Source organism: Wyeomyia smithii, chromosome 2 (genome assembly GCF_029784165.1).
Source record: "Wyeomyia smithii strain HCP4-BCI-WySm-NY-G18 chromosome 2, ASM2978416v1, whole genome shotgun sequence".
Lineage (NCBI taxonomy): Eukaryota > Metazoa > Arthropoda > Insecta > Diptera > Culicidae > Wyeomyia > Wyeomyia smithii.
This window is the reverse complement of record NC_073695.1, coordinates 264,103,131-264,127,012: the sequence shown is the minus strand read 5'-3', so window position 1 is coordinate 264,127,012 and position 23,882 is coordinate 264,103,131. Positions and strand designations below refer to the sequence as shown.

The window sequence follows — 23,882 nt, the reverse complement described above, 5'->3', positions numbered from 1 at the left end:
ATTTTCGTTCGATCAATTGAATAGTGATTCAAGCCCTAAGGTATATATATATATTTTTTTAAGCTATTAAACAACGCATCTTTTGATACAGAAAATGGGTGATCAATTCACCAAAAAGTTAGATGGAAAATTTACCTCTTCATTTTAAGGTTTTAAGATAGAAGCATAGTGTCTTCAGCAAATCTCTTACATATTACGAACCATATGAAGTTTTCTTACAAAAGACAATAAAAATCCCAATTTTTGTTCTAACTTTTTCCCACATTTATATACAAAGTTTTCAGCCTTCCAATAATGCATGTTTTTGCAAAAAAATATTATGTTTTATCTATTAAAATAAACAAGCTCTTTGCCATATAATAATATTTTCAGGGGTAATTACACGTCCAATATCTCCAAATCTCGCAATTATTCACAAGTGGAAGTTCCACTGGCAATTAAGATATAAACTTTCGTCTTTCAAAGTCTGTAGACAGCATCCTCGTTTATTTTAGTTTATAAATTCATCGGTGTTGTTTCTACTACGTCATCGATTTGTTTCCTTCTGTTTTCTGCATGCGGGTCAATGAAGAAAAACTAATAAACGGTCTCAACTGTCATGTGTTTTGAAATGTATTGAAGAGATATTTTGTGAAATGGCTATCAGTAAACCACGTATACACATTTAGGGTCATTTCTGATCCTTCTTTCGTTATCTTAATTTTTAAATTAATTTTTTAAGCTGCTTGAGATATGTATGACACTAACAGCACAACTTCATAGCTTTATGCAAACACTAGTACCTGACCTACGAATTAGTAGTGAAATTTATGTTTCACGTATATGAGAGCCCTCCCTTCCAGAGGAGGAAGGGGTGTCAAGTTACCATTGACATATTTCTTACTCCTAAAAACCTCACCATGTCAAATTTGGTTCCATTTGCTTGGTTAATTTTTCAAGTTACGCAGAAGTTTGTGTTGTATTTGTATGGGACCCCTTCCTTTAAGAAGAGGGAGGGGTCTCGAGCTACTTTAATAACCTTTTCCGGCCTCAAAAAACCCTACATACAAATTTTCACGCCGATTGGTACAATAGTTCCCACGTCTATAAGGATCAGTGAGACAGACAGATAGAACTGCTTTTTTATATGATTAGATTTCTTGTAGTAATTTGAATCGGTGATTTTACGTATTAAATAATTGGTTTACCATCTTTCAAAAATCAATAAAAAAATTTCCCGATTTTATCACTTTCCCTATTTTATCACCCCAAACATCTTCAAGGGGGTGATATAATCGGGTGATCACTGTTATGTATAAAATGTCAAAAATGTATAAAATGTCTATAATGTCTAAATTTTCTCAAATGTACAAAATTTCTAAAATGTCCAAAGTGTCAAAAATGTCTAAATTGTCTCAAATGTCTTAAATGTCGAATATATCTGAAATGCGAAAAATGTAAAATATGACTGTCCAAAATGTTAAAATGTTAAAAATGTGTAAAATGTCTAAAATATTTAAAAGGTCTAAAATATTTGAATAGTTCTAAATTTCAAACATGTGTGAAATGTCTAAAAATTTAAAATGTCTTGAATATCTAAAATCTCAAATATTTTAAAAATGTCAATAATGTCAAATATGTCTAAAATATTATAAATGCTAAAAATGTCAAAACCGTTCGTCAAAAATAAAAAAAAAATATGGAAAAATTTCATCATTTCAAAGTTAAACGGAATTGTGTTTTTTTTTTTCATACAATTTAGGTTAGGTTTCTTTTATCTTTATGATTTTGAACGGAAAAACCTCAGCTAACACTAAATATGAATTTTCTATGCATGCATGTGCAGTTGTTTCAATTCAAGAGAAAATCACCTTTCAAGCTTTGTGGTGATCGTGGGAAAGTCCAGTTTCTCCCTAAAATCCCCAGGGAATCCATTGGTTGATTTTTTATGATGTACAAATGTAATCTGTAAATTATCGCTTTTTGATAAACTTCTAGTTCAGGAATTTAAAAACTAAGGCAGTGCATACGGATCTTTCGGACATTTTATAAATAATCAATTGGATAAGCTCAATAAATTTATCGGTGACATAATAAGTTAACTCACTCTATCAATAAAAGCAAACCTTTTTCTCTTTACTGCAACTGATGAGTCGTGCTGATGACGGTTTCCCTTGATCAATTATTTCAATAATCATCTGGAGTGGCGAGACAACAGTACTTAAGAGAAAAATGTGTACAGTTCAATAGCACGTGATCGTCGCACAATTACAGATAACAACCAGGCAACGTCTTTTATCAGTTACTTCTCGCTCTAGAGAACCACCAGCTGACTGTGGGACAACAGTTTTGTTCGAGAAACGAGAGGTCACTTTGATCTCGAGAGCCACTTACCGGCTCTGCCGGGTATTTACATGATTTTGAATTTCCCAGATTCTTGCTCGGAGCGTGATTTCCCAATTTCGGTTAACGCATCCGGGCTAAACTTGCTTCCGACCGAATGTTAGATTATTCTCGGAAGAGCTTTATCTTATCAATTTTTGGCGTGATTCCACGTCACGCTGGATCAAATCCCAAACTGTTTCCTAAGCAGCTAAGCAGCTTAGGGTAGAGGCATGGTTTTGTCAATAAAGTCTCGTGGGGTGACACACTTTATTAGCCACCAAAATGACACATTCTAGTTGATTACGTTGCATCGCCACCCGGGGTAACCCTAGAGCTAATCGAACGTCAAGTGTTGCAACACTTCGGATTTTATTTGCCAAGGGCTAGGTTTGATATCTTACTTGCCTACTTGTCTAGACCACGTCTGTCTCAGTTACTTTCCGGACTTCTGGTTGATAACATTCGATTCCACCATGAGTGACGGAGGACGATCTAGAGTATTGGAGTTTTACCGGGACTCGACGGTGCTGATTACCGGTGCGAGCGGTTTTGTAGGTCAAGTGCTGCTGGAGAAAATTCTGCGCACTCTGGAAGTCCGCAAGGTGTACGTTATGATTCGCTCCAAACGGAACGTGAGTGCGGAAGATAGACTGCGGAAATTGTTGGAGGGACAATTGTACGAAAGGATTCACAGCGATCCGGCGAAGTTCGGTGAGATGAAAGGCAAAATAGTTCCTGTGGAAGTTTGTTTGTGGGATCAGGAAGGGTTGGTTAGTGATCTGATAAGTAACGAGCTCCTGGAGGAGGTTGAAGTTGTGTTCAATCTGTTGGCTTCGGTGAATTTCAACGAACCTCTTGATTGTGCCCTGAAAACAAACGTAGAATATACCGATCGGTTACTCAAGTTTGTCGGTCAAATGAAGCGGTTGAAATCCGTGATTCATGTGTCGACGTTTTACTCGAACTGTGACAAGTGCTTCATTGAAGAAAAAATCTATGACGACATAGGATTCGGTGGCTATGAAAACGTAATGAATATCGCCTCCAAACTGGATGACGCCGAAAAGCAGCTGTTGACTCGGCACCTGATTGGAAAATTCCCAAACACTTACACTTTTAGCAAAAAATGTGCGGAAGTTTTGATTCTAGATCGATTCTCCGCCCTTCCAATAGGAATATTTCGACCTCCGATAGGTGAAATTGTTTTAGTTTTTTTTATTGGCAAAATATACTAACAGCAACTTGTTTCGCAGTGAGTTCCACCTACCGCGAACCGGTTCCTAGTTGGATAGATAATTTCAACGGTCCGTCCGGCATGGTTGTCCCACTATCCGAAGGACTGTACAGTGCGGCATTGGTGGATTCTCGAAAGCGTCCGTTCATTGTTCCGGTGGATTATTGTGTCAACGCGCTCCTCACCTGTGCCGTAGATGTTGTACTGCAGCGTTCCCGGGGTACGCTGATTCCAGTCTACAACTACACCGACTCCAGCTGCAATCTCACCTGGGGAGAAATTATCGGTCGTTTCTTCCAAGGGCTCCCGCTAGGAAAACGTTTACTCGCGTAAGAAACACTTGTTATTAGTATTACTTGCTTACAAAGTTTGTAATTCGAATTTTACTTCTAGAACCTATTTCACCGGAACAATAACACGCTACCCTCTGCACTATGCTGTGTGCAAGCGAATAATGTACCTTCAGGGCTATCTGCTGGATTCCGTGCGAAGGATTCGCGGGAGAAAAGCCATAATGGGACAGATTTTCGACAAAATGGTCAACCTAAGCGAGGTGTTGCGATTTTTCTGCGTGAACGAGTGGCGAATGGAAAATGGCAACGTTCGGCGGATGTGCGCCGGAGCAACCGCCCTGGAATCACGTTTGTTCCCCTTCGATCTGGCGGAAGTCGATTGGGATCAGTATTACAGGAACTTTGTTCCCGGTGTGGTGAAGTACGCGATAGAACCTCGGAAAGTTAGGAATAGTGCAAGACAGGTGGGAAATTCGAGCCGGAGCTCGGGCTCGCTGTATTTGGTGTGGACTTTTTTGTTTCAAAACCTGATAAAATTCTTTAAATTTATGTTTAAGCATCAATAACTGTGACTCTGTGAGTAACACTCAAGTGCGAAACAAAAGGTTTCGGTAGGTGGTATCGTACAAAGTCTTTACTGTATTTATCTTCTATTCTAACAGAAGGTGCTCCTCTGTTTTATTTTCTTTTATGCATATTTTCTAGCATGCCGAATTCAAAGTTCTTTCAACTACAATACCCGTGGTCTAAGTTAGTTCACACAACCTTGGTTGAGTGTTATTTCTTTAGAAGCATTTTGTACGCTCTCCTTAAAAGGTGTACAGTGATAACTTTTCTTGTGCCAATCATGAAGTCATCAAGTATCTCAAATAAATTTTAGGTATTTGTTCTGATCGTAAAGTGTAGCAGAAAGGATAATTGGGTTATTATTATCGTCATGGTGAGCAAAATATTTCAGGTATCACCGTCATTTAGCCACACTCTATTCTCCGCCGTTGAGCACACCGAGCCAATGCCGCCTTTATCCCTGGCACAAAATGCTTAAAGTAGTCCTTCCAGTCCAATTTGTCGATATCGAATTCCAGGAGTTTTCGATCCTCTTCGGTCAACTCACGCTGTACTCGGTGCATGTTATCATTTTGCACCGTCCATCGGTGCAGCGCGAAAAAGCAGGCTGCTTTCTCCAAGGCCAGCACTCGCTTCACCAGGCGGAAATTTCTAAAAAAAGTGTAGAGATTGTTAAACCGTCGTTGAACATCACCTTCGGCTTTGGACTCACTTTTGTTGCTTTCCTGTGATTGTCAGCAACAGATCAGCTACGACGGCTTGGAAGACGAACCACCAGATGAATAGTTGTCTTCGGATGCGCGATGTTGAGACTCCAAGGGCGAACCGGCTGTTAGTGAGAGGAAGAGAAACTTTCTTATTTTAGATTTTCAGAATAATTTTACGAAGTTTATGCAGAATTTTAAACTTTGCGTGTTAACTAATATATCAATTACATCATATCACATCATATAATGTCATATCATATGGTGGTCATATCATATGATGTCATATGATATGATGTCTTATTATACATAATGATAGGGAGCTGACTTAAAATCCTAAAAAAACTGATATAGGACCCTATTTAATGAAAAAAAAATTCTAATATGGCCATAATTTAACTACTGCACAGTTTTCGGTTACGATTGTGTTCAACATGGTCTAGCACAAGAAGTAAGATAGCTAACTCAATTTTGTTGGTTTCGTTGGAACGCTGAAAAAGTTTCGTAAGGGAACTGCTCCATTATTCATCTCATTAAGTCGATATTAACGAAGAATGCACAGATTAAACACCAAATTTTCACGAAATCGTTGAACAAATATGCTAAATATGCTTACGTATTGTTATGGAATCGTTTAGCATAGTATATTTAGTGAAATTAGCTAGATTTATCCTGAATTTTGTAAAACAAACCATTTTTCACTACACTTGCATATCCATCTCAAAACTTGAATCACTGCTCAATAATTCATCTCACGATGCCCCCATATTCATCACACTGTTAATCATGAGTAGTTACCTAGATATCCGCTGCAGTTGTTTACGTGCGAAATAGGTAACCTAGGTAACCACTACAGTGCTGTAGGTTTATGTCAATTATGTCGGAATAATTCAACATTTTCAGTATGTTTTTTTCGTATTAACAGAAACTGATTTGGCAACTCTTGATTTTCTTCAACGCAGTGAAAACAGATGAAAATACATACAGTTGAAATTTGGGAATTGTAGAAATTCATCTCATATATTTCTGCTAATTCAAGCTTGTTTTAGGAAATTTGAGGTGAACATTTCAAAGATTAAAGTATTCTTAGTGTAGTGAGTGATTTTGTTTAGTAATCAAAATAGAATGTGGTCCGCTAGTGATGAAAAAAAACTTTGATTGGCTGCTGAACGAGTCCCGTAGTAGCCGTATAGAACGATGCGCGGGTTTTGTTTTCTGAGGTAGGTGATTGAATTAAATGAGTTTTCGAGTGCAGATGCCCGACTATAATATCAAATTTAGTGCTTTTGAGTGAGTTTTTGAGGATGATACTTTATGAGGAATCTAAAGTGAACTAAAAAGAATCCATTCCATGGATTAGCAGATTGGTTTAAGAAGAAAATATGCGTTTTTTCCTGTTTTCAATTGTGTTCACTTGTTGAATGAGATGAATATACGGGCTGAGATGAATAATGGAGCAGTTCCCCTAATCAATAGTTTCTTGGAAATAGCGAATTAGAGAGAATAAGTAGAACTTAGAAAGGAACCAATGTGTAATCAAATGTTTTATGAGAACTTAACTGCAATTTTCTCTCTGAAATGTGTGATAAGCACGGGTTTTGTTTTTAACTAAATTAAACATTGAAGTCTACTGTACAAGTTGTTTTTTGACACCAAGCATTTTTTAGTTTAGCTGCTATTTTACTTTAAATAAACTGCGCTTTCGTCTAGTGTAGTAAAATTCACAACCATTTCCAGAGTAGTCGATTAAAATTATGCCTTGCGAATCTAAAAAAATACTGGCCAGCACTTTATTGGCTGATTTTTATCTGCATTTTGAACCTCAACAAATTTTGTCACCTTGGCCAAATCGTAAAATAACTAATATATTACAAAGAAAACCGTCCTAAAATGTTTAAACCTTGTTCGAATAATTGAGCAATTTGAAGACCTGAATGTGATATTTAAAATTTTTAGTATTTACACAAAAAAGTGAAGTTTAATCCGCGACTTCATGAAAAACCAGAAAAAACAATCTGTATGAATCTGCATTATTTCTAGAAAATCTGTAATCTTTGTTAGATTACAGATATCTGTACGACGAATACGTTAAAAATCTGTATAAACACAGATAAATCTGTATATGCGACATCATTGGCGTCGGGTGCTTCAGTCGACTCTCACCAGACAAAAACCTTGGCTTTTTAATCAATTGTTAACAAACGCGGCATCCATCGCGCGCACAGCTTCTCTATGTGGTCAGGTACTTTGGTCTAAACTGTGGAGCTCACTTTAACTTTGCGGCCATTTTTGGATATTTTTCGGCTTGAATGCCTCATTTGGACTTCCTGAGCGTGGTGCATCGGATGAGGTACGAAATTAAGTAAACCAATGCATGGACTTAGGATAGCAAGTGCTGTACGTGTAAAGTAGAACAAAGCCTTGATGCTAAATTTCGATTCAGAACTTGACCTTTTGTTCATACACAGACACAGACTTCGGAGCTAACTTTTAAGTGTACAGGACATACACACAGACTTCGCATCCAACTGTTAAGGTGAAACAGGACGGAATCCAGTGTTTCATCATTGGTAATAGTACATGGTTACTAAATTTTTAATATTTCTGATGCAATAAAATTCAACAAATAAATAAAACAAACAAATCAAATTCAAATTCAAATTCATCATAACAATTTAAAAACTTCTATATGCTAGTGCAGCCTGCTGCTGGCAGTGCTGACAACACGGGAGCAAAATTTGAAAATGTTCTAGTCGCTACCGGCGTAAAAATATAAACAAAACCGAGAGAGAAAAAATAGTGTTGTGAAAAATAAAAAGCAAGATTGAAACGTTTTAAGGGTTATACGGTGAAGCCAAATATGCAAACTGATTAAATTAGGTGCTCTGATGCTGGTTTAGCAGTTTCACAATAAATATTTGCAGGTTAGTTGAAAAATCAACGATATTTTATGAGGCATTCCCGAAGGGCGAAATACTGGGATTCCGTTCCGTTTCACGTTATTTGTGCGGAGCTAGCGCTACGGTTCTACTAACAGTCTCTCCCAAGCCGAGACTCGAAACTACGACAACTGGCTTGTTAGGCCAGCATTGCACCTCGAGACCAGCTAGGAGCTGGATGTTCCTGTATGTGTAGGGAGACGAAAAAAAATAGCAGTCTGCGCGGAATCGTATCTAAACCAGGATTAATAATAATAACAGAACAATTTAAACTCTACCCTACTGAAAAAAACGAAAAGAAACAATTTCCGGGTTTCTCGGTCCTGTCCTGGCTTTAACACTCCAACTACCAAATGGAATACCCTATTGTACTTTTGCTTTGTTTTTCCCCTACATTTAAATCATGTAGTTGTTGTTTACCTTTTCGTTATAGACCATGCATGGGAATGGGAAATAAAGTGTCACATATAAAGAAATGTGGAAAGATATACTATTTTTACCAAGGACTAATGATAAATTGGCAAAGATCCTATTTCAGACTATGCAACGGAATGTCCGAACGTCTGTGAGAACGAAAATTAGCTGGAACAAATGTTCCGTAATACTTATCTTCGATTTCGATTCAACAGATTTTTCCCATATTTACCATGGTAACCACAATAACAAAAGTAGTGCCACTTCGAGGGTAATAAACTGAGAATGAGTTTTTAACATGTCATAAAATGATGACAGATATTTCATCAGATTTTGGCATCTTATTTCTGGCCTGATTATATTAAACCATTTTTGGTTGTACAAAAATCACCATCTTGAACTTCAAAATGGCGTTGATGTTCGGGCATCATTCTAGTTCCAGAAATATTCATATTGGGTGATATTTGACCATTTTTGATTATTGACACAGAGCTACGTTTTTCTTTAGCCTAAGAGGAGTGTAAATCAAAAATACATTAACGAAAATAGAAATCTATCAACGGAAAGGAAATGAAAAGCATTTGTTACCAGTGTGCATAATTCTACGTCGGTTAATGCGGTCGTGTCTTGTACATAAACTCCTACTTTTTTTTCCTCATTTCTACATGATCAGGCAACCAGAGATGTTGAGCTAATCTTTTGTAGTTTTCAGTAAGAAAAAGATTAAGAAAAGAGCTTTTTGAGATAGTTGTTGAATTTGTATTGTTAACATATTTCTCGAAAAGATAAAATTATTATCTATGACTTCGCCGAAGACATCACAGTGCTATTTCTGCATAATACATTCTCAAAATTTAGTCGGGGTAAAAATAAATACTCATAGCACAAAATGATATCTTTGATCCATAGAATATGTATGCAAAGATTCACCCAAATTAAAAATGACATTTAAAGAAAATATTGAAATTTGTACATATATTATGAAGTACACAGTTGGAACCATAGGTTTCAAAATTGCGTTTGGGGTCGATATCAGATCTCTGAGAATCATCCATATTCCGGAAATACTCAAATCTTGAATCGCAAAATGGTATTTCGCCTTGTTTTCAGCTCTGTTGTGTTGAAAACTTCGTTCAAAACATAACTTCACATTTTCCAGTAGCGCAATAGTTTTTTCCCCTGTTTTTTATTTATCACAGCACAATACAATTATGCTTAACAATTATTGCTTAACAAAATGTTATTTTTTAGAACAAGTGACGATTATTCATCGAGGTGGCGAGGCAGCCTCTGCCATTACCTCCATTGAAAGTGGGACACCTGAGTCCATCCTCTTATCATGATTTGCCGCATTGTGGTGGACACTTAGCTTATTTTTGAATCTACTGCAACAATAATAAAAGAAATTTGTTTATAACTGACTGAGTTTATAGCATTTGGGATTGGAAAACTTTTGCGAAGCTTTTGATGTCTTCGGTTTTTTAATTTGCACCCCTAACCTGCAATGAGATTGTAGGGTTACCTAGGGTAACAAGCGCCGTTAAGGCAAGAACCTATCTTTTCTATAGTCACCCTGTCGATTTGGTAGCACTGCAAATTATCGTTATGTAACCAGAAGCATTCTGCTGCTACGTTCGGGGCATAACGTTTCCCGTTACTCGAGGCAAAAGGACTCTTTGTGAAAAAAATTTTTCGCTTACAGTTCATCTCCTTTTTTAGCAATGTCCGGAAGTCCAAAAGGCGGTCATGGGCCGTTGAACAGCTACGATCAGTACCAAAGGTAATCAAAAATTTTTCATTTCTCAAAACCATGCCGCTCGAGTGTATGGAATTCCAAAGAAAACCATTTTGTCATTATTCATTAGATGACAAAATGAGTTGTACCGTCCGAATATTGTAGTACATTCCGCTTTTTTCTCATTTGCTGGTGCTTTTTATCCCATTGTTGCGGCGCATTTTACCCCAGCAAGGGTGTTCTCACAGCATAAATCGCAGATGCGTAGTCACTGTTCCGTAGCAATCACTTTATTCGCAAAAGCTTTAAAGCTAAATATAAATGTTGTTTAATCATTAATTGATAAAGTTTGTTGAGAAATACTCACAATTCGGTGACTCTTCAATGAGATCCTACGACTAATTTGCTTGTGATTTTAGTTACCATTTACCTGGCATGATTGAGTAATTCTTAATTTGAGTAATGCACGAGCTTAGAATTTAATAAATTTACTTACATTTAACATTCGTATTGAAAGGATTGAATATCTTAATACCGAGGATGAGATTGGTTGGAATTATAACCTATAATCGTAGTTTTGTTTTAATTCTAGCAATAAGCCGAATATACTCAATATAATATGATATGGGAGATTGAGAGAAACTTACAACGTTTTTAATCTTTATCTTTTAAACACTACCCGGATTATTTAATTCTAAATTATAATTAAACAAAGTTTAATTGAAAAGACTTTCCGCACATAAGTGATTTACTGCACGCATGGAATTGTTTTGATGATAAGCATTCTTCTTGTGAAATGACAGCCTACTCTCGCACATATCTACTCACACCCGTTGAGGTTTATTCAAACAATAGAGACGTCAACGAGATTCTGTATTCCCTGTGGAAGCTTCGTTGCCTGAGCCGTTACCGGCCGTAACGTCTCCCGCAACATTCCCCTCTCCGTAATTCTGCTCCGGTACTGCAGGATTACCTCTCGAAAGTACATCGAGAACCGCTAGTTTTGCTACGGGACGTCGTAGAACTCCTGTACTAGTCTGAACATAGGCCTGCCGGATGCGACCATCTTTCCCCGGAATGACCTTTAATACCTTACCACGAGTCCACCGGTTCCGTATGACCTCACCCATGATGAATACAACGTCTCCCTCCTGAACTGGCCTCACGTCCTGATGCCACTTGGTACGTCTCGTTAGATCGGGTAGATATTCGCGGGTCCATCTGATCCAGAATTGACCCAGTATATGTCGACATATATTCCATCCACCCCGCAGTGTCTCATTTTCCGCAGTTGGCGCTTTCTCCGTCTGCTTAACCCCGTTCGAGCTCAGAAGGATAAAATGGTTCGGAGTCAATGCCTCCTGGTCCGATGTTTCCAAAGGCATATATGTTAATGGCCTAGAATTGACCATTGATTCCGCTTCGCACAATACTGTATGGAACACTTCTTCAGATGGCGCCCGGGTACGGTGTATGGAGTTCATTGCTGTTTTAACCGACCGTACCATCCTTTCCCACGCACCGCCCATGTGAGGGGAGGATGGTGGAATGAAGATCCAACGCGTATTGGTGTTCGTGAAAGTCTCTGAAAGTTCTTGGTTCATCGTAGCAATCTGAGAAGCTAGTTCTCTGCTCGCCCCAACAAAATTTGTTCCGTGATCGGTGTAAATTTCCGCCGGCGCACCACGACGGGCAATAAAACGCCGCAAGGCTAATTTAAAAGACTCGGTTGACAGCGATGTTGTTACCTCTAGATGTATTGCTCGTATCGTCATGCATGTAAAGAGTGCTACCCAGCGTTTAACTTGACTTCGACCTATTTTAATCATATATGGCCCGAAATAGTCAATTCCAACTCTCGAAAACGGTCGTACCCACGGAGTTACACGAGCTTGAGTGTGAGGTGCCATCCTAGGTATTTCGGGTTTCGCATTGTAGATAATGCACCACTGGCAACGAGCAACCACTGAACGCACCGTTGTTCGCAGTGCAGAAATGTAGAAACGCTGGCGAATTTCATTGACAACTGTTTCTCCGTTGTGATGTCCAAACTTTCGGTGATAGTAGTCTATTAGAAACTCAGTAATCTTATGGTTCTTTGGCAATATTACTGGATACTTTGCTTCGTATGAGGCCCATGGAGATTTTTCGATCCGGCTCTCCATGCGTATTACACAGAATTCGTCTAGAAATGGAGACAGCTTTCTGAGTGGGCTGTCCTTTTCAAACTGCAGCCTTCGACTTACTGTTACGTCCTTCGCAGCAACCAACTCCTTCGCTTTTTCTAGCAACAGCAACTCCTTGGTGTATATTTCAGCTTGCGCAAGCCGCAAAAGCGCTCTCTCCGCGCGAACAAAATCTTCTTGCCGCAGTCCTCGTCCATTTTGCATTGCCCCCTTCTTCCCATGTTCTACGTAGTGGTCGATGAATGAATACACATATGCAGTGCTGCGAAGCATACGCTCCCATCTCGAAAATCTTTCCGGTTTGATCCAGGCTCGAGGCTCCTCAATTCGATGTACGTGAATGGCACGTAGTTCTTCCTCTACGTCGACTGGGAGATTATGTTGCATCGGCCACTCATCCTCATGTCGATAAAGGAAATCCGGCCCGGTGAACCAGCGACTATCCTGATGCAACTTTGGGCCCTTACCCCATTTAGTGGCTTCGTCTGCTACATTCTGCATCGTGGGGACCCATCGCCATTCTTCGACCGTCGTGTCTTCTAGAATTTCGCCAATACGAACCGCTACGTACTGATGATATCTCCGGGCATCAGATTTGATCCAAGAGAGAACAGTTTTAGAGTCACTCCAGTAGAATCTACGACATACGGGAAGCGAATGGTACTCGGTGACGGATTTCGCTATTCGGCTTCCAATGACCGCTGCTTGCAGTTCTAACCGCGGAATAGACAGTGGCTTTAGTGGAGCCACCTTGGCCTTTGATGCTACCAGAGCGCATCGGGGCTGGCCTCGATCTATCATACGAAAATAGACGACGCAGGTGAAAGCGGATTCACTCGCATCTACAAACACGTGGAGCTGCAATGTTCGAAGGCTGTCTGAGTCATAATCAGGAAAATAGCAGCGTGGAACACGAACTTCGTCCAGTTTGCTTAATGATTCGATCCATCTACGCCAGCGCCCTTGTATTACATAGGGCACGGCGTCGTCCCATCCTACCTGAGATCTCCAGAGGTCTTGGATTATCATCTTACCATGTATGAGCAAGCTAGAGATCAATCCAAGGGGATCGAAAACGCTCATAACGAACCGCAAAATTCCTCTCTTCGTCAAGACGGTTCCAGGCTGCACGAAGTCTTGCGGTAATTTCAAGGAATAAGTGAACACGTCTTCATCAGGAATCCAAGCCATTCCTAAAACTCGTTCCATTCGACTGCCTTTGTCCGCTGTGAAATCTTTTCGCACCTCTGTTACCTGCTCTCCCAGGATCTTCAGCACTTCCGTCGAGTTCGACCGCCAGCTTCGTAGCTCAAATCCAGCCGTTGCTTGAACCATTTTTACTTCTGAGGCCAGTTTACCCATTTCTTCCACCGTATCTCGACTGTCTAGGTAGTCATCCACATAATGATTTTCTACTATTGCAGTCGCTGCTTCGGGAAATTCCTTCTGGTACTCCATGGCATTAGTATTTTTAATGTAACTAGCTGAACATGGTGAACAGGTTGCTCCAAAGATCGCCACCTCCATCACGTACACTTCTGACTTCTGCGATGGATCGTTCCGGTAAAGGAAACGTAACGCTTGGCAATCTTCCGACCGAATTTTCAATTGGTGGAACATCTCGCGGATGTCACCAGCGACTGCCACCTGTCTCTGTCGAAAATGGCAAAGTACTTTTGGTAAAGATGCCATTAGATCCGGTCCTTTTAACAATTGGTCGTTGAGGGACACTCCATTTGCTTTGGCAGCCGCGTCCCATATGATGCGTACTTTATCGGGCTTGCGAGGGTTCGTAACCACTCCAATTGGTAAATACCAAACGCGCTTAGGATCACTTTCGATCAACTCTTCAGGTGTTGCTTTATGAGCGTATCCCTTCTCTAAGTACTCGGAAATCTGCCTTTCCAAATTAGCCTGCAACTTTGGATACTTTCGCAACTTCCGCTCGAGGCGAAACAAACGGCGTTCCGCCATAGCATAACTGGATGGAAGCTCCACATCGTCGTAGCGCCATAGCAGGCCAGTTTCGAAATGGCCGTCATCTCTCCGTCTAGTAGTTCGGTTAAGTATTTCTTTCGCGCGCTGATCTTCTTCTGCTTCTGGTCCATATGACACAGCTACTCCCAAATTCTCTATTGCAAAATGATTTTTCACGAGCTCATGCAGACATTTCGCATCCTCATCCGAATTCTCGCAGATGTGTAATGTCGGTGAAACCGAATCCGTCGTTGTATCCCCGGTACTACCGAAAACGGTCCATCCCAATCTAGTCTTGGCTGCCACAGGTCCATTGGATTTTCCCTCACGCATTTTGAGTGGTACAGAGAGGCTTAGGTTGTCCAGCCCGATCAAAATTCTAGGTACGGCCTCGTCATAACTTTTCACCGGCAGTCCGGATAGGTAAGGGTACCGGTGAGACAGATCTTTGTAGTTCAAAGTCTGCACTGGCAAATCTAATTGGCTCACGGTGCGAACATTCGTCAAAGCAAATTTCCGATGACTTTCATCTCCGGAAATCTTTAAATTCACCTGACGAGATTCATCTTCCCGCCGAGTAACTTTTGCTGTCCAGGTCAAGCAAAGTGGCTGAATTTCCCCTTCTAACTCCAACATATCTGCTAATCCCTTATCGATCAATGTTAGCGATGAACCTTCATCCAAGAAAGCAAAGGCGTGTACTTGCATGTCCTTTCCATACAAAACTACAGGAATTATACGAAAAATCGTTGCGCTTTGCAATTGACGGTGAATGGAAACAACAGCGTCGGATTTCGGTCCTGACCCATCGGACCTCTCTTTTGTCGTGGGTCTGCTGGTTGTCGTTCGACGGGCATGTAGAGTGGGGTGGTGCTGTCCATCACAACCGTCGATTCCACAGACACGTGTTGACTTACATGGCCATTTTCCGTGTGGGATAAGGCAGTTTCTACAAAGTTGGTGTTGTTCTACTGCCTTCAAGCGATCTCCGAGGGTTAATGTTTTAAATTTAAAACAATCCCTGATTCTATGTTTTAGGCTTTGACAAATGTAACACGGCCATGTTTTATTTGCCACTGCCCTGTTCCCGCTGGTCTCCGTTTTACGATCCTCTGTTGAAGAATGCGTGTTCACGTACGCCTTCTCTTTTGATCGGGGTTTATCGTTGCGGCATACTTGATGAGTTTCGTGCTGGCTGAACTTCGTCACATCGCTGGCTGCCGATGTCATCGCTTGCATGTAATCGCCGAAGGTTCCCAAGTCAACGGCTCCACAACGCTGCTTGTAGAGTGCCCAATCCAGTCGGATAATAGCTGGCAGTTTCTCCACCAATTCGTTAAGTAACGAAGGATTCATTAGGTGAGCAAATTGATTTGCTGCTCTCAAATGCCCAACTAGATTCTGCACGGTGATGCCGAAATCGACCAATGTTTCCAAACGCTCTGGTTTAGGCGCTGGAACACTACGCACCTTGATCAACATCGTCTGCAATAATTTTTCCGGACTTCCGAACAGGGTTTCCAAAGTTGACATGACTTGCGGAACAGATGATGGCAGCAATAAATTGCTCCGAACTGTCTCCAGTGCTCTGCCTTTGAGGCACCTTTGCAATCGCACAAGGTTTTCCGCGTCGGAATAGCCACACATTTGAGTTGAGTTCAAGTAGCTACTCACGAATAATGGCCACTCCTCAGGGTTCCCTGTGAATACCGGCAGATCTTTAGGGACAACTTGCCTCGAAGCCAACTGTTGCTGGAATTGACCCCAATCATTTTGCTCGGGCTGCGGTACCGGCGGGGGTGGTTGTCTTGTTGCTCCCTGAGCGGGTCGTGGGCATAGTATCGGTTGCTGATAATATGAATGCGTATATGGATACGCATGACCAGCTTGATGATACCACCGTGGCTGGTTAGTAGGTGGCCAATTAGGGGGCTGTGTAGGCAGAGGCCAGTTCTGTGTCTGCGTCGCCGGACGCGGAATTGATTGTTGCACCGGGGCAAGCGGAACTGGCACCTGTGCAGTGGAGGCCAAGTTGGTGGCTGTGCCGACGAAGATGGGACTGTCGACTGCGTCGGAGGAAGTGGATTTTGTTGGTTGGGAGTAGACGTATGTGTGACCTTTGGTATTGCACCCTTAGATTTACCTGCTCTTTCGCCTAATGACGTACATGGTGTTTCGTGGCTGATTCCATCCGTGTTGACATTTGTCGACTTTTCTGGCTCGGTTTCATCGCCGCCCTCGCTGCCGACGCTCAACATGTTGGCATGGTCCGAAATCCACTGATTCACCTTCTTTTTGCTCCTCACTCGGCTTTTACAGCTTTTCACACTTTCACCGTCTTCTTCTTCCGCTTCTGCTAGCAGAAGGGCGTATTTCTGCTCTAGGAATTTTTTCTCTAGCTCTGCTTTTTCCGCCATAGCCTTCTCTTGACGTTCCTTTTCCAGTTGCTGCCGTTCCAACATCAGCTTTTCCTCAGCGTTCCGTTCTTCTTCGATCTTCATCAGTTGAATCTGAACCCTCGACCGACTACTTCGACCAGATTTGCTGGAATTGATGGATTTCTGGCATCCACCTACGTTGAGGGCAGAAGCACATTTACTACATTCCCAACATCCAGCTTCCCGAATGCTATCGTCGACCGAGGCGCAGGAGAAGTGGTAGCGATCCTTACAGGCATCGCAGGTTACCAAATTCTCGTTCCGATCCTGTTCATTGCATGCAATGCAGTTATAATCGTTCGACTTGGTTGACATCTTATCCTGTCTCTCTACTTTGCAATATGATACGTCCGGGACGAATTCTTTAAAGTTTGTTCTCACAGCATAAATCGCAGATGCGTAGTCACTGTTCCGTAGCAATCACTTTATTCGCAAAAGCTTTAAAGCTAAATATAAATGTTGTTTAATCATTAATTGATAAAGTTTGTTGAGAAATACTCACAATTCGGTGACTCTTCAATGAGATCCTACGACTAATTTGCTTGTGATTTTAGTTACCATTTACCTGGCATGATTGAGTAATTCTTAATTTGAGTAATGCACGTGCTTAGAATTTAATAAATTTACTTACATTTAACATTCGTATTGAAAGGATTGAATATCTTAATACCGAGGATGAGATTGGTTGGAATTATAACCTATAATCGTAGTTTTGTTTTAATTTTAGCAATAAGCCGAATATACTCAATATAATATGATATGGGAGATTGAGAGAAACTTACAACGTTTTTAATCTTTATCTTTTAAACACTACCCGGATTATTTAATTCTAAATTATAATTAAACAAAGTTTAATTGAAAAGACTTTCCGCACATAAGTGATTTACTGCACGCATGAAATTGTTTTGATGATAAGCATTCTTCTTGTGAAATGACAGCCTACTCTCGCACATATCTACTCACACCCGTTGAGGTTTATTCAAACAATAGAGACGTCAACGAGATTCTGTATTCCCTGTGGAAGCTTCGTTGCCTGAGCCGTTACCGGCCGTAACGTCTCCCGCAACAAAGGGTGAAATTATTACGCGTAGGTATCGTAACTTGGGTGACTTTGATTACTTTTTTAATGTATCTCAAATGCTTTCAGAAGATACTGAATACAATATTCTTCGATATTTCTAAAATAAGTACTGGCATGCATTGAGCAAGATCCAGTCACTACTTCAAAAGTTTAGCAACAATTCTGCTGTTTTTAAACATACTCTAAAATGTTTACTCCAACTGTTATTTCGGGGTGACTTTGATCACTTCGTTGTTTTGATGAATTTAGAATAATAATTTGCTGATTTAACTAAATTGAACAGCCTAAAACCACTTAAATGAGTTTATGAATATGGAAAGCAATTTGGGGGCCATTCTCATGCTACGTTAACAGTTTATGTGGGCGAATGTCCAAGATTCATACAAAATTTAAAGAATATACAATATAATGGTTATCCACGGACAGGGAAGGTGATCTAAAATCATCAAAAACTAGTCCACGTGAAATATGGCTTATGCAATTGTCCAAATTTGCATGTTACGTTACGTCTTGAAGATGGGACTCAACATTGCCTTCGAGGAAAAACTTGTAAAAATAATAATGAAAATCATTGTTATAATATTTGTTGATCTTAAGAACTAATCTGGAAACAGAATAAAAAAATACTTTACGTATTGCAACTTGTTGTTTTGAATCTGCTTTATACACTTTATTTTTAATTAATATTCTTGCATGAAAAATATTCTTTAAATAACAGGAAATGCATGAATAGTAGCAATGTAGACATATATCCCAGCTGGTCTCGAGGTACGATGCTGGCCTAACAAGCCAGTCGTCGTATGTTCGAGTCCCGGCTCGGGAGAGACTGTTAGTGTCAGTAGAATCGTAGCGCTAGCCCCGCAATTGTCCTATGCACTTAACAGTCGGCTGCGAAGTCTGTGTATAGTAAAACAGAAGGAGTTCCGATACGGATTGTAGCACCAAGGTACCATTGAGGTTACATCTATTTAAAGAGCTATCAATAAACCATGTAGACATATTGTGAATCATTTCTGATCCCTTTCACGTTAGACTCTAGTCTCTACAAATTGTAGGCATAGATTTTCATCAGGCCTCGTTTTTTCTTAAAACATTCTGTCCACTTTCTATAGCCTCATTTCAATTTTACGCACCTTGTGATGTTCACAGCGTAATCGTTATTAAGTCATAATGTGCGTATATTAGTAGGGGTAAACAGGGTAAGACCGCCCTGCGGGGTAAGACCGCCCTGCGGGGTAAGACCGCCCAACGTAGTTTTACTACCTATAATTACCTATAATTACTACCTATAATTACATAACATTTTGCACGTTTTTCTGTTTTGATAGTGCACGAACGGTCGCAGAAATAATCAAAAACAACCTTTCAGCTGGCAACCAGTCAATGCGCTATTGTTTTGCGGCAACGGGACTTAAGGTTTTTCAGTCTAAAAATCTATTGTTTTGTTCGTGAATATACGTTTAATCGCTTGCCTGAATCTATCTTCTTTCGAAAATATCGAAGGCCGTGAGTAATCTTGTAATTTTGACTACTTTTTCGGTCAAATATGAAAATGTTCCACTGGGGGTAAAGTCGCCCACTATACAAGGGGTAAAACCGCCACGTATCCGACTGTTTGTTGTTTCACTTCAAGACCCAAATGCCTCGACACTACAAAGGGAATATTTACAGGATCAGTAAAGCAATTTCAAGCCACATAAGACATCGATGTTAATCGACCATTTTCGATTTGGTTTAAGCTTTCCTAGTAATATATTTTAACAAGACTTATTTTTGAAAAAAGTAAACCTGTGTGAAAATGGTGTTAATGAACCAAAATAATTTTAGAGCCAGGACGGTGTGTTTGATAGGTATGACGTCTCCGGCAGAATTGAAAATAGTAGTTTTTACTTTCGAAAAAAGTACACACTCTAAAAAAATTTAAAGAAAAATATAGAAATAGAATTAAAAATATTTTTTTTTTCAAATTTTTTTGAAAAAAACATGTTTGAATTTTTTTTTGGACGGTTTATTTGGTGTATAAAGTCGTTGGTAATTTTGTTCTTCAAGAAAAAAAAAACATAGAAAATTGAAAATATAAATAAAAGAAATAATAATTATTAGTATTTTTCTATACATAATAAGTCTTCAAAAGTATAATACAGATAGGTTTAATGAGTTTTAATTTTTAGCTTAAAGATAGGTATATTATGAATTCAATATCTTGAAAAACCCCAATTCTGAAAAATATATTAATTTTGAAAACCAAAAAAGTTACCTTAACATTGATTTGAACTTGAATAATCAGAAAACAAAATAAGTTAAAACTTAGAAAAAAATTATTTTTTTCAGATTTTTCTCAGTGTATATTTTATTTAAAAAGAAAAAAAAATACCATCTACAACTTTGTCAGAGACACTATACCGATAGAATCAACCGTTTCGGCCCTAAAAATATTGTTTATCCTCAAAAAATGGTGGGCGATCTTACCCCGCTGGTGGGCGGGCTTACCCCGCATGAAAAAGATCTGCACATTTTCAATGAATTTTTAAAATTTAAAAAAAAGCTGGAAAATAAACAAAAATATTTCAGTTCTTATTTTTTAAATGCGGGTATTGAATAGAAGAACCTCTTAGCGAAGAAAAAATGAAATTGCAGCCGCAACTTTTTTTTCTATAAACAGAATTGCTTAAGGGGGCGGTTTTACCCCGCTTACCCCTATTGTTAAATGATGAATTTTGCTTAGTTCATTTCGTTCGTGTGTTTTTCTATAGCCGCGGAGCGTGTTTGTGGTGGGTTATTTATGCAGGCGACTTTAAGATGCCGAGAGGAAGTGTTTTGAATGAGAGAGAGAATGGATCGATAGAAGTCAATAAACAGAAAGGTGTCCAATTCGAGAAATCGGACACAAACCTACAAGAGCTGCTGAATATTTGGCTCAAATTTCATCTATTCTGATTTTTGATTCACAACTGTAGGCAATTTTTTTCTGATGAGAAGAAGTTTAACTTAGACGGCCCTGATGGATTTATAGGTTACTGGCGGGATCTGCGGAAAGAACTGAAGTACTTTCTACTTGTAATTTCGGCTTGGAGTTTATTTCACAGGCACACTCAATTTGGCGTTTACATCTCGTCAGATTACATCCAGGTTCTGAAAAATTGTTTGATCCTATTTAAAGAATCGTATCGTGGCAAGAAGTTAATTTTTCAGCAAGATAATACTAGTATTTGCACCAGTTCAACTACGAAGTTTGGTTTGCTGCCCAGAAAATTTACTTACTGGAATGGCCGCAGTCCTGTTCTAAATCGAGTGGAAAGTATCTGGGGAATTCTTGTGAGACGCATCTACGCCGATAAACGGTAATATAGTTCTTTTTATGAACTAAAGGCCGCCATTTTGAAAGCGTGGATGAATGTCGAATCGATTATTTTGAAGAACTTGGTTGCTAGTATGCTCAATGACCAGTCTATAAATAAAATTTGAAAATTATCAAGAAAAGCTTGAATTTATGGCACATATTCGCATTTGTATAAATGAATGTTTGTGAAAATTTTGAGACCAGTATGTCAGTTCTTATGAGACTAAAGAAAATAGTTGAAAGTTTGAAAAACGCTCTATTAGTTTTTGGAAAACTTTAACACAAAATCAAACAGTTATGCCTAAACCATAAAATAATAGTGAAACAGTTATTGTAAAAATAACAAGACAAATTGATTGGGTTGTTATGTGTAGGTAATCATGCACTATCACCCGCACAATCAAAGTTTGCCGAGTTGACGATAGTGTTTTATGAAAATATATCATATGTTCCTAATTAACTCATAAATATATTTTGAAAATCATTGCTGATGTGGTTAACTTAAAAAAAAAGCGTAAGAAAACCCAGATTTTTTTTAAGTTTATCATAATCATCATAACAAAAAAAAAAACAAAGAAAAACATTATTTTCAACTTTAAATCATAGAAACATTTTTCATAGTTTTTTATGTTATCTTTTGTTCCGTTTAACTCATTTGACATTATATTTAGATAGACGAGTTGTTTTTACTTTTGTTCACTTCAGAGCCCAACTCATTTAAAAAATTTTAAACACACTCTTTTGACAGATACACAGTTTCTAGTTGGTATTGCAGTAACAAGTTTCGAAAGATTTGAAACGCACTGTCTGTCTATCCCAGTTTCGTAGCAATTTTTCGACTAAGTTGCCGTCGTAAACTACTAACAGCTCTTAATGTATTTATTGTTACACAGTCGTTTCAATCAACAGGCTAATAACTTTGTAATAACTTTGTGACTGTTACAGGCCATTTAATCAGCATAATTAAATGGCGTGGAACAATCATAATGTTATTCATAAAAGATAATATGTTTCATATGACGCATAAGTGGGTGCTATGTAACAACTTTCACAGAAATTTTTTCTAATTTAAACCACAACATATCCAGAATAGCATGGAATGAATTTGAATACTATGAAGCGAGAGAAAACTCGCGTCAAAAATTTGTCTTTCAAGTCTATTTTGGAACTGTTACTTACCCGAAAAACCTGCCCAGCGGAGTCGCACATCCGGTGGCCGCTCGCCAGCCGTAGTCTCCCCACCGAACATTGTTGCCATCAGTAGCATAATTGTACACTACAGGAGTGCGGATTTGCTCCACAGGACGGTGATTTCTTGGTTCCGCTCCAACCGCTAACATCGCTGCTACACAATAATCCACCGGCACCGAATGGCTGGGGAAATTCGGTTCCCCACGTGCGCAGTATATTTTTCCTTGCGTCATGGGGATACAACAACCGACCACCCCGTTGAAATTATCCACCCAACCGGGAATCGGTTCCTGGTAGGCGGATATGACAACTGGTGGGCGAAAAATTGCAATCGGAAGGTGGGAATAACGCTCCCGAATCATCACTTCGGCGCACTTTTTGCTGAAAGTGTAGCTGTTGGGCATTCCACCCAGGATGAACGGAGTCAGCTGATCCTTCTCGTGTTCCGTGAGGTGGCTGAATATCTGCAGAATGTTGTCCTGCCCACCGAAGGGCACGTTGTCGAAGATTCGCTCTTCTATGTGCCCTCGATCGCAGTTCGAATAGAACGTCGATACGTGAACGATCGAGCGTAGTTGGGACATTTTGGCAACCAGATCGAACAACTTTCGCGAACAGTTTACGTTTGTATCCAGAGCGGTTTCGATGCGTTCGTCGAACTTAACTGACGCCATCACGTTGAACACCACGGTCACCTCAGCGTGCAACACTGCCCGATCCTGTTCACTGATTATTTCGGCCTGTTGGAAGTTCGTGTCGATTGCGGTCACTTTCGAGAAAAAACTCGCTGCGGTGGAGTTATTGTTTTTCAGGACGTGAAAGATTGGCTCCTGAACGATTTCCTTCAGGCGGTCTTTTGATTTCACGTTTTTCTTCTCTCGAAGCAAAAGATAGATTTTCTTCACCTCGAAGCATCTTAGTAATTTTTCGATTAAAACTTTCCCGATAAAACCGGACCCACCGGTTATTAACACTACGGAGTCCTTGTAGAAATCCTGCACACTGGAGCGAGACGCGATCATGCTTAAATCTCCCATAGTTCCCAGAGTTCAACACATTTTTCACTTCTTCTACTTTTCCTAACTTTCCACTTTCCACTTTAACAAACAATTTAACACAAAAAGAGTTTTTCAAAAGGTTCCACTTTTGCCATGTGCCGCGCTCGACTGGTCAGTGGCAAATGAGGATTAGAACAGCGAAATTTTTGCTTATATCGCACAGAACGCCAAAGCTGCTGTTGCGGCCGCGCCTTTGGCTCATGCTGCTGGTAGGGTGAGAACACGCTGGAGCTTTCGACTGCTTTAGGGGTGGAGAGAATGAGAGAACAAAGCTGATATGATCGGTGATACCTACGTGGTTCACCGGATGCAACTGAGAACAACTGGTTCAGATCGTGAGGTTTTTTTTTTGCTGCGGGGT

At 39.7% G+C, this 23,882-nt stretch overlaps 2 protein-coding genes across 2 annotated transcripts; one reads left to right on the top strand and one right to left on the bottom strand.

Annotated features, from left to right (window-relative positions):
• Positions 1 to 2,133: 2,133 nt before the first annotated feature.
• Positions 2,134 to 23,634, bottom strand: LOC129725188 (fatty acyl-CoA reductase wat-like). The gene is made up of 3 exons (XM_055680714.1): positions 22,452 to 23,634; positions 5,171 to 5,287; positions 2,134 to 5,109 (listed from the first exon to the last, which is right to left on the bottom strand). The coding sequence occupies exons 1-3, from the start codon at positions 23,498 to 23,500 to the stop codon at positions 4,863 to 4,865; spliced, it is 1,413 nt and encodes a 470-aa protein (XP_055536689.1). The 5' UTR covers positions 23,501 to 23,634; the 3' UTR covers positions 2,134 to 4,862.
• Positions 2,775 to 4,638, top strand: LOC129725187 (fatty acyl-CoA reductase wat-like). The gene is made up of 3 exons (XM_055680712.1): positions 2,775 to 3,558; positions 3,618 to 3,927; positions 3,992 to 4,638. Exons 1-3 carry the CDS (start codon positions 2,838 to 2,840, stop codon positions 4,455 to 4,457), a joined length of 1,497 nt encoding a protein of 498 aa, XP_055536687.1. The 5' UTR covers positions 2,775 to 2,837; the 3' UTR covers positions 4,458 to 4,638.
• Positions 23,635 to 23,882: the final 248 nt, after the last annotated feature.